Here is a 16,975-nt window from a genome sequence, read left to right as displayed (position 1 = left end):
TCCGGCCATTCTAGCTCTTGGCCCCGACGGTTCCATGCTGTTCCATTTGCCGACTTCCCTGTTCAATGCGCCATCACTGGTGCGGCCGCGCAGCAGTCCTAGTGAACCATTCAGAAGAAGGATCGCCATTCCATCTATGGCTTATTGGATACATAAACAAAGTGGGTCAGCTTACTGACACTCTTTAAGACTCGGGAATCTGTCCTACACGAAGAGCACCAGCAGTGCAAAACAGGCTAAACTGACAATATTCTGCGCAGTTGCTGCTATAATTAGAATCGGGATTTCCCAGACGAAAGGCAGTAAAAAAGTGGCACCATACCATATTGAGTGGCACTCGTCATATTGAGGAACATCATGGGAGCAGATCAATCTGTGAGTATCCAGCAGTTGGTTCAGTGTTATGTTGTCAGAGTTCAGCAGTTGGCTTCATCTGTCTACGTTTGTCTGTAGTGTAAAGGTGTGTATGTTCAGCAGTTCGCTCCATCTTTATAGGTCAGTCTCTCGTGACTCAATGTGTTCAGCATGTATGTAAGACATGTAGGCATACACACGTACATCTGTGGTACTAAGTATTCGTGAAGACATGCATACAGTCTTGGAGCTAAATGCTTTGAGATATACAGTCCTGGATCTAAATGTTTGTTGATATATACTGCTTGAAGATATACTGTCCTGAAGCTAATGCTGGAAGATATACTGTCCTGTTGCTAAATGCTTGAAGATATACAGTCTTTGAGCTAAATTCTTGAAGATTTACAGTCTTCAAGCTAAATGCTTGAATATATACAGTCTACGAGCTAAATGCTTGAAGATACACAGCTGTGGGGCTAAATGTTTGAAGATATACTATCCTGGAGCTAAATGCTTGAAGATATACAGCTCTGGAGCTGAATGCTTGAAGATATACAGTCCTGGAGCTAAATGCTTGAAGATATACTCTCTTGGAGCTAAATACTTGAAGATATACAGACCTGGATCTCCCTGTCCTGGAGCTAAATGCTTGAAGATATACTGTCCTGTTGCTGAATGCTTGAAGATATACAGTCTTCGAGACAAATGCTTGAAGATATACTATCTTCAAGCTAAATGTTGAATATATACAGTCTTCAAGCTAAATGCTTGAAGATACACAGCCCTGGAGCTAAATGCTTGAAGGAAAGCACGATTTATGGATATCAACTTCTTTGTTGTGAATACCACAATTGTTTTAGCATATGCTTGTTTCTTCATCAGGTGAATGGTAGGGAGTATCAAGGGGGTATATATACATACATGAGGCACTGTTAATGTTTAACAATGTAATACAAACATGAGGCCAGTAATAAACTTAAAAAAATGGTAATATACTTTATGGGATATAATACAAACATACAGAGGCCATTGTTGCACTAAAACAACATGGTAATGAAGGGGTAAAGAATAAAATGATTCTGTATGAACAGAGGAAGGGTGGCCAGTTATGCAATGCAAACAAGAGACCATTGGGCTGTTAAACTGATAGGCATGGGCGAAGAACATGGGATGAGAAGTGTGCGTTTATATAAGTGAGCCCCAAGCACATGGTAAGTGGATTCATTGTTCACCGTTGATTGCTGGCTGTTGTCGCTGTATATCCATGGCTTCCTGAAGCTTCCAGTGGTGCCAGTTGTTGTTGCTGGACAAGGCTTGGGTGACTTCCCATTTGATGTGGCCCTTGTTCTTGAGGACATGTTCCAATATGGCAGACTTCTGTCCGAGCTTGTTGACGGAGGCCTTTCTGAAACGTTTGTCTCAATTCAGCTTTCATCATCTGTTGGTTCTGGGCTCAACATTAACGTCTCTCCATTTCAATCCAAGAATGCTTGATATTGGACAGGTCCAGAGAAACTACCAGGGTACTACCAGAATGTCCAGCCATCTCAGGAAATCTGTCACAAGACAAGCAACACATATACGGACATTATCTTGCTGAAGCATGAAGTTATGTCTCTGTCCTCAAATGAATGATCTCGTTCCTGTATTGCAGACATGTCAGACTGCCACTGACAGTGACAAGTTGTGTCTGACCAAGAGATAATTCTCCTTAACAATGCATTGTCAACACTGAACAAGGCACTTGTCAGTATAGCATTTGCAAATGGAGGTAATAAATTTATCTGGCAGAGCTGTAGATGCGTCCAGGGTATAGTGGTGACTTATCGGAACGTATACCCTGGAGATATCGAGGATGATCATGCCCGTAAACGAGAAAAAAGAAAAGTGTCTAGTTTATTACCATAATACTGTCTCCCATCTTGCTGAATTTTTGTAATTTTTTAATGATTTTGTTTGTAAGTTTTGTTTTAGAATGTGTAAATTTTGTGCTGTTGTCATCATCACCAATGATAAGTGTATTCCATGTGTTGTCATCAAACTTGTGTGTGGTGCAATATATATACGATCACAACATCTGTAAAATGTAGGACATATGTTTGTTGTAAATACTGAATCACCTCAAAGAGTGGCATTTATTGATAGAGCAACACTTGGATATTTTTTTGAGATGGCCCCTGTTGCTCACAAACATGGTGGGGATTAACAGTTTGTCAGCTGCTGGACAAGTAGCAAGTCACTGTTGTACCAAATTTTGGACGTTACAGAAATCACATTTTCCAGCAAGACAACACTCCTGACAACACTGCCAGAGTAACATTGGACATCCTAAGACAACATGGCATCTCAGTCTTGATTTGAGACCAATAAAACACCTTTGGGATGAGATTCAAAGAAGACTTAATGACATCCACCCCAGGCCGACAACTGCTGGACTTGATCAGACATTTCACAGAGTAAGGACCCAAGTGCCTTTGGCCTTCATCCACGATCTAATTCATTCCATGTACAGATGATGCAATGCTTTCATCTATGCCCATGGTGGACACACACAACCCTGACTTTGGGGTATCTTAATGGTATCATTTTTTTGTGATTTTGGTTGTGTGAACTCCGAATGTGATTCCCCAAAATGTCTTAACCATAATTGTCAAGTTTGAGCTCAATCCTTTGTTTGGATTGTTAATTAAAGTGAATTAAAGCACAGGCTCTAAAATTTCTTTTGTATCTGAGTAAATTTGAAAATAGTAGATTATCATGGCTTACGTAAGACTTTTTTGAGAGGCATTTTAGAAGTTGTAAAGATAAAAGCAAACCAAGTTCTGTGGTTAGTCAACGTCTTTACTGCAATGAGTGTGACAGTTTAGTGCAGGTACCAACACCGTTATCAAGCAAGTGATGCAACAATATGAAACATGGAGAGAATGTATGCATTACTGCTTACTGAGTATATATTAAGTAAGTAAGTAAAAGTAAGTAAGTGAAACTTCTTGACAGATTCCCTCATTAATCATATGAACAACAAACAAATTAGAAAGAAAGAATAAACAGTTGGTGGTGACTGCACCATTATAATTGTGATTAAGTCTGAAGTTTTCAGTGTTCCAAGAAAGTACTTGACAAGTAACACCATGTGAACTTATATAGGAATAACTGGACTCTCAGAAAAGAAACAAGTGCAGTTATGTCTTTTGATTTGTCTACTGTGTATATACTACTAGTCCACAAACTGTTCATCTGATCTTTTGTCACTAAAGATAGGCTTCATACATAATACATACACAAAGTTGAGAAATCAGACATGGAAAGAAGGCACAGTGTGTCACCATACTAGTTGTTAATATTTGTTGTTATTCACAGTGTATTGTTTCAGATTGATGAAAAGCCAGAGGTAGTGTACAGGAAGGTAGATCTGCCTGAGGACTCCAAGCACAAACTGGCATTTGTCCTGGAAAATGTCCTGTCACCAGAGGTACAAAATAAATGTAGTAGGAAACATAATGTAGATCATTAAGCTCACGAAAGCTATACCTAACTGATGCCCCATTTCACAGACACCGTAGTTGTCAGACAGTTGAGGAGGCAGGTCTGAGATCTGTCCAAACAGTAGAACCATATTCTTAACTAACCCTGCTTTCTCCACTAGTCAATGTCTACTTCTATCAAATATCTCACACCCAGTGTTCAAATCCGGCAGATTTGTGGATGGTCCGGTGGAAGTCTAGCCTTTGTGTCTTCCTGTATATTTCACAATAACTTTGACTGACGTTGTCATAGATGACACATCACACTTGCCACACCACTACAACTCTAACAACACCCACTACACTTCTAACAACACCCACTACACCTCTAACAACACCCGCTACACCTCTAACAACACCCACTACACCTCTAACAACACCTGCTACACCTCTAACCACACAGTACAACTCTAACCACATCCACCATACCTCAAACCAAACATGCTACACCTCTAACCACACCCACTACATCTCTAACCACAGCCATTAGACCTCTAACAACACCCACTACACCTCTAACCACACAGTACAGCTCTAACCACATCACTATACCTCTAACAACACCCACTAAAGTTCTAACAACACCCACTACACCTCTAACCACACCCACCATACCTCTAACAACACCCACTACAGCTCTAACCACACCCACCATACCTCTTAACAACATCCACTACAGCTCGAACCACAACCACCATACCTCTAAAAACACCCACTACACCCACTTCACCTCTAACAACACCCACTTCACCTCTAACAACAGCCACTTCACCAATGACAACACCCACCATACCCCTAACAACACCCACCATACCTCTAACAACACACACTTCACCTCTAACCACAAACACTTCACCTCTAACAACACCCATTACACCTCTAACACCCACTACACCTCTAACCACATCCACCATACCTCTAACAACACCCACTACACCTCTAACAACACCCACCATACCTCTAACAACACCCACTACACCTCTAACAACACCCACCATACCTCTAACAACACCCACTACACCTCTAACCACATCCACCATACCTCTAACAACACCCACTACACCTCTAACAACACCCACTACACATCTAACAACACCCACTACACCTATAACAACACCCGCTACAGCTCTAACCACACCCACCATACCTCTAACAACATCCACTAAAGCTCCATCCGCAACCACTTCACCTCTAACAACACCCACTACACCCACCATACCTCTAACAACACCCACTTCACCTCTAACCACAAACACTTCACCTCTAACAACACCCATTACACCTCTAACACCCACTACACCTCTAACCACATCCACCATACCTCTAACAGCACCCACTACACCTCTAACAACACCCACCATACATCTAACAACACCCACTACACCTCTAACAACACCACCTACACCTCTAACCACACCCACCATACATCTAACAACACCCACTACACCTATAACAACACCCGCTACAGCTCTAACCACACCCACCATACCTCTAACAACATCCACTAAAGCTCCATCCGCAACCACTTCACCTCTAACAACACCCACTACACCCACTTCACCTCTAACAACACCCACTTCACCTCTAGCAACACACACTTCACCTCTAACAACACCCACCATACCCCTAACAACACCCGCTTCACCTCTAACAACACCCACTTCACCTCTAACCACACCCACCATACCTCCAACAACATCCACTAAAGCTCGAAACCACACGCAATACATCTCTAACCACACCCACCATACCTCTAACAACACCCACTACATCTCTAACCACACCTACCATACCTCTAACAACACTCACCACACCACTAACAACACCCATTACATCTGTAACAACACCCACTATACCTCAAACAACACCCACTACACCTCTAGCCACACCCACTACACCTCTAACCACACCTACCATACCTCTAACAACACCCACTACATCTCTAACCACACCCACCATACCTCTAACAACACCCACTACACCTCTAACAACACCCACTACACCTCTAACAACACACTATAGCTCTAACCCCATGACATACATTACATTATTTCCGCATACTTCCTATTTCAGGAATGTGACTGGTTTATTGAAAAGACTGAGAAGAAAGGGTATAAGAGAGCTCTAGTCAACAGAGGTGACAGGTATGTTAACTGTCTGCTGTCCTGACAGTGGTACATATATCAGATATGTCACATCACCTGTGGAAAGTCTGACTATTACATGTACTGAAGATGGTAGGTATATCACATATGTCACATCACCCGTGGAACGTCTGACTATTACATGTGCTGAAGATGGTAGGTATATCACATGTCACATCACCTGTGGAAAGTCTGACTATTACATGTGCTGAAGGTGGTAGGTATATCACATATGTCACATCACCTGTGGAACGTCTGACTATTACATGTACTGAAGGTGGTAGGTATATCACATATGTCACATCACCTGTGGAACGTCTGACTATTACATGTACTGAAGATGGTAGGTATATCACATATGTCACATCACCCGTGGAACGTCTGACTATTACATGTACTGAAGGTAGTAGGTATATCAGATATGTCACATCACCTGTGGAACGTCTGACTATTACATGTACTGAAGGTAGTAGGTATATCACATATGTCACATCACCTGTGGAACGTCTGACTATTACATGTACTGAAGGTGGTAGGTATATCACATATGTCACATCACCTGTGGAACGTCTGACTATTACATGTACTGAAGGTAGTAGGTATATCACATATGTCACATCACCTGTGGAACGTCTGACTATTACATGTACTGAACGTGGTAGGTATATCAGATATGTCACATCACCTGTGGAACGTCTGACTATTACATGTACTGAAGGTAGTAGGTAGATCAGATATGTCACATCACCTGTGGAACGTCTGACTATTACATGTACTGAAGATGGTAGGTATATCACATATGTCACATCACCCGTGGAACGTCTGACTATTACATGTACTGAAGATGGTAGGTATATCACATATGTCACATCACCCGTGGAACGTCTGACTATTACATGTACTGAAGGTAGTAGGTATATCAGATATGTCACATCACCTGTGGAACGTCTGACTATTACATGTACTGAAGGTAGTAGGTATATCACATATGTCACATCACCTGTGGAACGTCTGACTATTACATGTACTGAAGGTGGTAGGTATATCAGATATGTCACATCACCTGTGGAACGTCTGACTATTACATGTACTGAAGGTAGTAGGTATATCAGATATGTCACATCACCTGTGGAACGTCTGACTATTACATGTACTGAACGTGGTAGGTATATCACATATGTCACATCACCTGTGGAACGTCTGACTATTACATGTACTGAAGATGGTAGGTATATCACATATGTCACATCACCTGTGGAACGTCTGACTATTACATGTACTGAAGGTGGTAGGTATATCACATATGTCACATCACCCGTGGAACGTCTGACTATTACATGTGCTGAAGATGGTAGGTATATCACATATGTCACATCACCTGTGGAACGTTTGACTATTACATGTACTGAAGGTGGTAGGTATATCAGATATGTCACATCACCTGTAGAACGTCTGACTATTACATGTACTGAAGGTGGTAGGTATATCACATATGTCACATCACCTGTGGAATGTCTGACTATTACATGTACTGAAGATGGTAGGTATATCACATATGTCACATCACCTGTGGAACGTCTGACTATTACATGTACTGAAGATGGTAGGTATATCAGATATGTCACATCACCTGTGGAACGTCTGACTATTACATGTACTGAAGGTGGTGTGTACATCACATATGTCACATCACCTGTGGAACGTCTGACTATTACATGTACTGAAGATGGTAGGTATATCACATATGTCACATCACCTGTGGAATGTCTGACTATTACATGTGCTGAAGGTGGTAGGTATATCACATATGTCACATCACCTGTGGAACGTCTGACTATTACATGTGCTGAAGGTGGTAGGTATATCAGATATGTCACATCACCCGTGGAAAGTCTGACTATTACATGTGCTGAAGGTGGTAGGTATATCAGGTATGTCACATCACCCGTGGAACGTCTGACTATTACATGTGCTGAAGGTGGTAGGTATATCAGATATGTCACATCACCCGTGGAACGTCTGACTATTACGTGTGCTGAAGGTGGTAGGTATATCACATATGTCACATCACCTGTGGAATGTCTGACTATTACATGTACTGAAGGTGGTAGGTATATCACATATGTCACATCACCTGTGGAACGTCTGACTATTACATGTACTGAAGGTGGTAGGTATATCAGATATGTCACATCACCCGTGGAACGTCAGACTATTACATGTACTGAAGGTGGTAGGTATATCACATATGTCACATCACCTGTGGAATGTCTGACTATTACATGTACTGAAGATGGTAGGTATATCACATATGTCACATCACCCGTGGAACGTCTGACTATTACATGTGCTGAAGGTGGTAGGTATATGACATATGTCACATCACCTGTGGAATGTCTGACTATTACATGTACTGAAGGTGGTAGGTATATCAGATATGTCACATCACCTGTGGAATGTCTGACTATTACATGTGCTGAAGGTGGTAGGTATATCACATATGTCACATCACCTGTGGAACGTCTGACTATTACATGTACTGAAGATGGTAGGTATATCAGATGTGTCACATCACCTGTGGAATGTCTGACTATTACATGTGCTGAAGGTGGTAGGTATATCACATATGTCACATCACCTGTGGAACGTCTGACTATTACCTGTGCTGAAGGTGGTAGGTATATCAGATATGTCACATCACCCGTGGAAAGTCTGACTATTACATGTGCTGAAGGTGGTAGGTATATCAGATATCTCACATCACCCGTGGAACGTCTGACTATTACATGTGCTGAAGGTGGCTGGTATATCAGATATGTCACATCACCCGTGGAACGTCTGACTATTACATGTACTGAAGATGGTAGGTATATCAGATATGTCACATCACCTGTGGAAAGTCTGACTATTACATGTACTGAAGATGGTAGGTATATCAGATATGTCACATCACCCGTGGAACGTCTGACTATTACATGTGCTGAAGGTGGTAGGTATATCAGATATGTCACATCACCCGTGGAACGTCTGACTATTACATGTGCTGAAGGTGGTAGGTATATCACATATGTCACATCACCTGTGGAATGTCTGACTATTACATGTACTGAAGGTGGTAGGTATATCACATATGTCACATCACCTGTGGAACGTCTGACTATTACATGTACTGAAGGTGGTAGGTATATCAGATATGTCACATCACCCGTGCAACGTCTGACTATTACATGTACTGAAGGTGGTAGGTATATCACATATGTCACATCACCTGTGGAATGTCTGACTATTACATGTACTGAAGATGGTAGGTATATCACATATGTCACATCACCCGTGGAACGTCTGACTATTACATGTGCTGAAGGTGGTAGGTATATGACATATGTCACATCACCTGTGGAATGTCTGACTATTACATGTACTGAAGGTGGTAGGTATATCAGATATGTCACATCACCTGTGGAATGTCTGACTATTACATGTGCTGAAGGTGGTAGGTATATCACATATGTCACATCACCTGTGGAACGTCTGACTATTACATGTACTGAAGATGGTAGGTATATCAGATATGTCACATCACCTGTGGAATGTCTGACTATTACATGTGCTGAAGGTGGTAGGTATATCAGATATGTCACATCACCTGTGGAACGTCTGAATATTACCTGTGCTGAAGATGGTAGGTATATCAGATATGTCACATCACCCGTGGAAAGTCTGACTATTACATGTGCTGAAGGTGGTAGGTATATCAGATATGTCACATCACCCGTGGAACGTCTGACTATTACATGTACTGAAGGTGGTAGGTATATCAGATATGTCACATCACCTGTGGAATGTCTGACTATTACATGTGCTGAAGGTGGTAGGTATATCAGATATGTCACATCACCTGTGGAACGTCTGAATATTACCTGTGCTGAAGATGGTAGGTATATCAGATATGTCACATCACCCGTGGAAAGTCTGACTATTACATGTGCTGAAGGTGGTAGGTATATCAGATATGTCACATCACCCGTGGAACGTCTGACTATTACATGTACTGAAGGTGGTAGGTATATCAGATATGTCACATCACCTGTGGAACGTCTGACTACTACATGTACTGAAGGAGGTAGGTATATCAGATATGTCACATCACCTGTGGAAAGTCTGACTATTACATGTACTGAAGATGGTAGGTATATCAGATATGTCACATCACCTGTGGAAAGTCTGACTATTACATGTACTGGAGGTGGTAGGTATATCAGATATGTCACATCACCTGTGGAACGTCTGACTATTACATGTGCTGAAGGTGGTAGGTATATCAGATATGTCACATCACCTGTGGAAAGTCTGACTATTACATGTGCTGAAGGTGGTAGGTATATCAGATATGTCACATCACCTGTGGAAAGTCTGACTATTACATGTACTGGAGGTGGTAGGTATCTCAGATATGTCACATCACCTGTGGAACGTCTGACTATTACATGTGCTGAAGGTGGTAGGTATGTCAGATATGTCACATCACCCGTGGAACGTCTGACTATTACATGTGCTGAAGGTGGTAGGTATATCAGATATGTCACATCACCCGTGGAAAGTCTGACTATTACATGTGCTGAAGGTGGTAGGTATATCAGGTATGTCACATCACCCGTGGAACGTCTGACTATTACATGTGCTGAAGGTGGTAGGTATATCAGATATGTCACATCACCCGTGGAACGTCTGACTATTACATGTGCTGAAGGTGGTAGGTATATCACATATGTCACATCACCTGTGGAATGTCTGACTATTACATGTACTGAAGGTGGTAGGTATATCACATATGTCACATCACCTGTGGAACGTCTGACTATTACATGTACTGAAGGTGGTAGGTATATCAGATATGTCACATCACCCGTGGAACGTCAGACTATTACATGTACTGAAGGTGGTAGGTATATCACATATGTCACATCACCTGTGGAATGTCTGACTATTACATGTACTGAAGATGGTAGGTATATCACATATGTCACATCACCCGTGGAACGTCTGACTATTACATGTGCTGAAGGTGGTAGGTATATGACATATGTCACATCACCTGTGGAATGTCTGACTATTACATGTACTGAAGGTGGTAGGTATATCAGATATGTCACATCACCTGTGGAATGTCTGACTATTACATGTGCTGAAGGTGGTAGGTATATCACATATGTCACATCACCTGTGGAACGTCTGACTATTACATGTACTGAAGATGGTAGGTATATCAGATGTGTCACATCACCTGTGGAATGTCTGACTATTACATGTGCTGAAGGTGGTAGGTATATCACATATGTCACATCACCTGTGGAACGTCTGACTATTACCTGTGCTGAAGGTGGTAGGTATATCAGATATGTCACATCACCCGTGGAAAGTCTGACTATTACATGTGCTGAAGGTGGTAGGTATATCAGATATCTCACATCACCCGTGGAACGTCTGACTATTACATGTGCTGAAGGTGGTTGGTATATCAGATATGTCACATCACCCGTGGAACGTCTGACTATTACATGTACTGAAGATGGTAGGTATATCACATATGTCACATCACCTGTGGAATGTCTGACTATTACATGTACTGAAGATGGTAGGTATATCAGATATGTCACATCACCTGTGGAACGTCTGACTATTACATGTACTGAAGATGGTAGGTATATCAGATATGTCACATCACCTGTGGAACGTCTGACTATTACATGTACTGAAGGTGGTAGGTATATCACATATGTCACATCACCTGTGGAATATCTGACTATTACATGTACTGAAGATGGTAGGTATATCAGATATGTCACATCACCTGTGGAATGTCTGACTATTACATGTACTGAAGGTAGTAGGTATATCACATATGTCACATCACCTGTGGAACGTCTGACTATTACATGTACTGAAGGTGGTAGGTATATCACATATGTCACATCACCTGTGGAACGTCTGACTATTACATGTACTGAAGATGGTAGGTATATCAGATATGTCACATCACCTGTGGAAAGTCTGACTATTACATGTACTGAAGATGGTAGGTATATCAGATATGTCACATCACCCGTGGAACGTCTGACTATTACATGTGCTGAAGGTGGTAGGTATATCAGATATGTCACATCACCCGTGGAACGTCTGACTATTACATGTGCTGAAGGTGGTAGGTATATCACATATGTCACATCACCTGTGGAATGTCTGACTATTACATGTACTGAAGGTGGTAGGTATATCACATATGTCACATCACCTGTGGAACGTCTGACTATTACATGTACTGAAGGTGGTAGGTATATGAGATATGTCACATCACCCGTGTAACGTCTGACTATTACATGTACTGAAGGTGGTAGGTATATCACATATGTCACATCACCTGTGGAATGTCTGACTATTACATGTACTGAAGATGGTAGGTATATCACATATGTCACATCACCCGTGGAACGTCTGACTATTACATGTGCTGAAGGTGGTAGGTATATGACATATGTCACATCACCTGTGGAATGTCTGACTATTACATGTACTGAAGGTGGTAGGTATATCAGATATGTCACATCACCTGTGGAATGTCTGACTATTACATGTGCTGAAGGTGGTAGGTATATCACATATGTCACATCACCTGTGGAACGTCTGACTATTACATGTACTGAAGATGGTAGGTATATCAGATATGTCACATCACCTGTGGAATGTCTGACTATTACATGTGCTGAAGGTGGTAGGTATATCACATATGTCACATCACCTGTGGAACGTCTGAATATTACCTGTGCTGAAGATGGTAGGTATATCAGATATGTCACATCACCCGTGGAAAGTCTGACTATTACATGTGCTGAAGGTGGTAGGTATATCAGATATGTCACATCACCCGTGGAACGTCTGACTATTACATGTACTGAAGGTGGTAGGTATATCAGATATGTCACATCACCTGTGGAACGTCTGACTACTACATGTACTGAAGGAGGTAGGTATATCAGATATGTCACATCACCTGTGGAATGTCTGACTATTACATGTGCTGAAGGTGGTAGGTATATCACATATATCACATCACCCGTGGAAAGTCTGACTATTACATGTGCTGAAGGTGGTAGGTATATCAGATATGTCACATCACCCGTGGAACGTCTGACTATTACATGTACTGAAGGTGGTAGGTATATCAGATATGTCACATCACCTGTGGAACGTCTGACTACTACATGTACTGAAGGAGGTAGGTATATCACATATGTCACATCACCTGTGGAATGTCTGACTATTACATGTACTGAAGATGGTAGGTATATCAGATATGTCACATCACCTGTGGAATGTCTGACTATTACATGTACTGAAGGTAGTAGGTATATCACATATGTCACATCACCTGTGGAACGTCTGACTATTACATGTACTGAAGGTGGTAGGTATATCACATATGTCACATCACCTGTGGAACGTCTGACTATTACATGTACTGAAGATGGTAGGTATATCAGATATGTCACATCACCTGTGGAAAGTCTGACTATTACATGTACTGAAGATGGTAGGTATATCAGATATGTCACATCACCTGTGGAACGTCTGACTATTACATGTACTGAAGGTGGTAGGTATATCACATATGTCACATCACCTGTGGAATATCTGACTATTACATGTACTGAAGATGGTAGGTATATCAGATATGTCACATCACCTGTGGAATGTCTGACTATTACATGTACTGAAGGTAGTAGGTATATCACATATGTCACATCACCTGTGGAACGTCTGACTATTACATGTACTGAAGGTGGTAGGTATATCACATATGTCACATCACCTGTGGAACGTCTGACTATTACATGTACTGAAGATGGTAGGTATATCAGATATGTCACATCACCTGTGGAAAGTCTGACTATTACATGTACTGAAGATGGTAGGTATATCAGATATGTCACATCACCCGTGGAACGTCTGACTATTACATGTGCTGAAGGTGGTAGGTATATCAGATATGTCACATCACCCGTGGAACGTCTGACTATTACATGTGCTGAAGGTGGTAGGTATATCACATATGTCACATCACCTGTGGAATGTCTGACTATTACATGTACTGAAGGTGGTAGGTATATCACATATGTCACATCACCTGTGGAACGTCTGACTATTACATGTACTGAAGGTGGTAGGTATATGAGATATGTCACATCACCCGTGTAACGTCTGACTATTACATGTACTGAAGGTGGTAGGTATATCACATATGTCACATCACCTGTGGAATGTCTGACTATTACATGTACTGAAGATGGTAGGTATATCAGATATGTCACATCACCCGTGGAACGTCTGACTATTACATGTGCTGAAGGTGGTAGGTATATGACATATGTCACATCACCTGTGGAATGTCTGACTATTACATGTACTGAAGGTGGTAGGTATATCAGATATGTCACATCACCTGTGGAATGTCTGACTATTACATGTGCTGAAGGTGGTAGGTATATCACATATGTCACATCACCTGTGGAACGTCTGACTATTACATGTACTGAAGATGGTAGGTATATCAGATATGTCACATCACCTGTGGAATGTCTGACTATTACATGTGCTGAAGGTGGTAGGTATATCACATATGTCACATCACCTGTGGAACGTCTGAATATTACCTGTGCTGAAGATGGTAGGTATATCAGATATGTCACATCACCCGTGGAAAGTCTGACTATTACATGTGCTGAAGGTGGTAGGTATATCAGATATGTCACATCACCCGTGGAACGTCTGACTATTACATGTACTGAAGGTGGTAGGTATATGAGATATGTCACATCACCTGTGGAACGTCTGACTACTACATGTACTGAAGGAGGTAGGTATATCAGATATGTCACATCACCTGTGGAATGTCTGACTATTACATGTGCTGAAGGTGGTAGGTATATCACATATATCACATCACCCGTGGAAAGTCTGACTATTACATGTGCTGAAGGTGGTAGGTATATCAGATATGTCACATCACCCGTGGAACGTCTGACTATTACATGTACTGAAGGTGGTAGGTATATCAGATATGTCACATCACCTGTGGAACGTCTGACTACTACATGTACTGAAGGAGGTAGGTATATCACATATGTCACATCACCTGTGGAATGTCTGACTATTACATGTACTGAAGATGGTAGGTATATCAGATATGTCACATCACCTGTGGAATGTCTGACTATTACATGTACTGAAGGTAGTAGGTATATCACATATGTCACATCACCTGTGGAACGTCTGACTATTACATGTACTGAAGGTGGTAGGTATATCACATATGTCACATCACCTGTGGAACGTCTGACTATTACATGTACTGAAGATGGTAGGTATATCAGATATGTCACATCACCTGTGGAAAGTCTGACTATTACATGTACTGAAGATGGTAGGTATATCAGATATGTCACATCACCCGTGGAACGTCTGACTATTACATGTGCTGAAGGTGGTAGGTATATCAGATATGTCACATCACCTGTGGAACGTCTGACTATTACATGTACTGAAGATGGTAGGTATATCAGATATGTCACATCACCTGTGGAAAGTCTGACTATTACATGTACTGAAGATGGTAGGTATATCAGATATGTCACATCACCTGTGGAATGTCTGACTATTACATGTGCTGAAGGTGGTAGGTATATCAGATATGTCACATCACCTGTGGAAAGTCTGACTATTACATGTACTGGAGGTAGTAGGTATATCAGATATGTCACATCACCTGTGGAACGTCTGACTATTACATGTGCTGAAGGTGGTAGGTATATCAGATATGTCACATCACCCGTGGAACGTCTGACTATTACATGTGCTGAAGGTGGTAGGTATATCAGATATGTCACATCACCCGTGGAACGTCTGACTATTACATGTGCTGAAGGTGGTAGGTATATCAGATATGTCACATCACCTGTGGAACGTCTGACTATTACATGTACTGAAGATGGTAGGTATATCACATATGTCACATCACCTGTGGAATGTCTGACTATTACATGTACTGAAGATGGTAGGTATATCAGATATGTCACATCACCTGTGGAAAGTCTGACTATTACATGTACTGGAGGTGGTAGGTATATCACTTATGTCACATCACCTGTGGAAAGTCTGACTATTACATGTACTGAAGATGGTAGGTATATCACATATGTCACATCACCTGTGGAAAGTCTGACTATTACATGTACTGAAGATGGTAGGTATATCAGATATGTCACATCACCTGTGGAAAGTCTGACTATTACATGTACTGGAGGTGGTAGGTATATCAGATATGTCACATCACCTGTGGAACGTCTGACTATTACATGTGCTGAAGGTGGTAGGTATATCAGATATGTCACATCACCTGTGGAAAGTCTGACTATTACATGTGCTGAAGGTGGTAGGTATATCAGATATGTCACATCACCTGTGGAAAGTCTGACTATTACATGTACTGGAGGTGGTAGGTATATCAGATATGTCACATCACCTGTGGAACGTCTGACTATTACATGTGCTGAAGGTGGTAGGTATGTCAGATATGTCACATCACCCGTGGAACGTCTGACTATTACATGTGCTGAAGGTGGTAGGTATATCAGATATGTCACATCACCCGTGGAACGTCTGACTATTACATGTGCTGAAGGTGGTAGGTATATCAGATATGTCACATCACCTGTGGAACGTCTGACTATTACATGTACTGAAGGTGGTAGGTATATCACATATGTCACATCACCTGTGGAATGTCTGACTATTACATGTACTGAAGGTGGTAGGTATGTCAGATTCAGATATGTCACATCAGCTGCAGAACATCGGACTATTACATGTACTGAAGGTGGTGGGTATATCACATATGTC

The 16,975-nt window shown here is 41.5% G+C and overlaps 1 protein-coding gene and 1 pseudogene across 1 annotated transcript in view; both read left to right on the top strand.

Moving 5' to 3' along the window:
• Positions 1-29: 29 nt before the first annotated feature.
• The window catches only part of LOC137261360 (uncharacterized), a 38,040-nt gene continuing 21,094 nt past the window's right edge, over positions 30-16,975 (top strand). The window contains exons 1-3 of the mRNA XM_067799101.1: positions 30-375; positions 3,728-3,826; positions 5,952-6,022. Of these exons, the coding sequence (XP_067655202.1) occupies positions 358-375; positions 3,728-3,826; positions 5,952-6,022 (188 nt within the window). The 5' untranslated portion in view covers positions 30-357. The remainder of the gene's footprint in view (positions 376-3,727; positions 3,827-5,951; positions 6,023-16,975) is intronic.
• Positions 4,004-5,907, top strand: LOC137261968 (GATA zinc finger domain-containing protein 15-like; annotated as a pseudogene).

This window comes from Haliotis asinina, chromosome 14, assembly GCF_037392515.1.
Source record: "Haliotis asinina isolate JCU_RB_2024 chromosome 14, JCU_Hal_asi_v2, whole genome shotgun sequence".
Lineage (NCBI taxonomy): Eukaryota > Metazoa > Mollusca > Gastropoda > Lepetellida > Haliotidae > Haliotis > Haliotis asinina.
The sequence above is the reverse complement of the archived record's forward strand: the minus strand, read 5'-3'. Positions and strand labels throughout refer to the sequence as shown.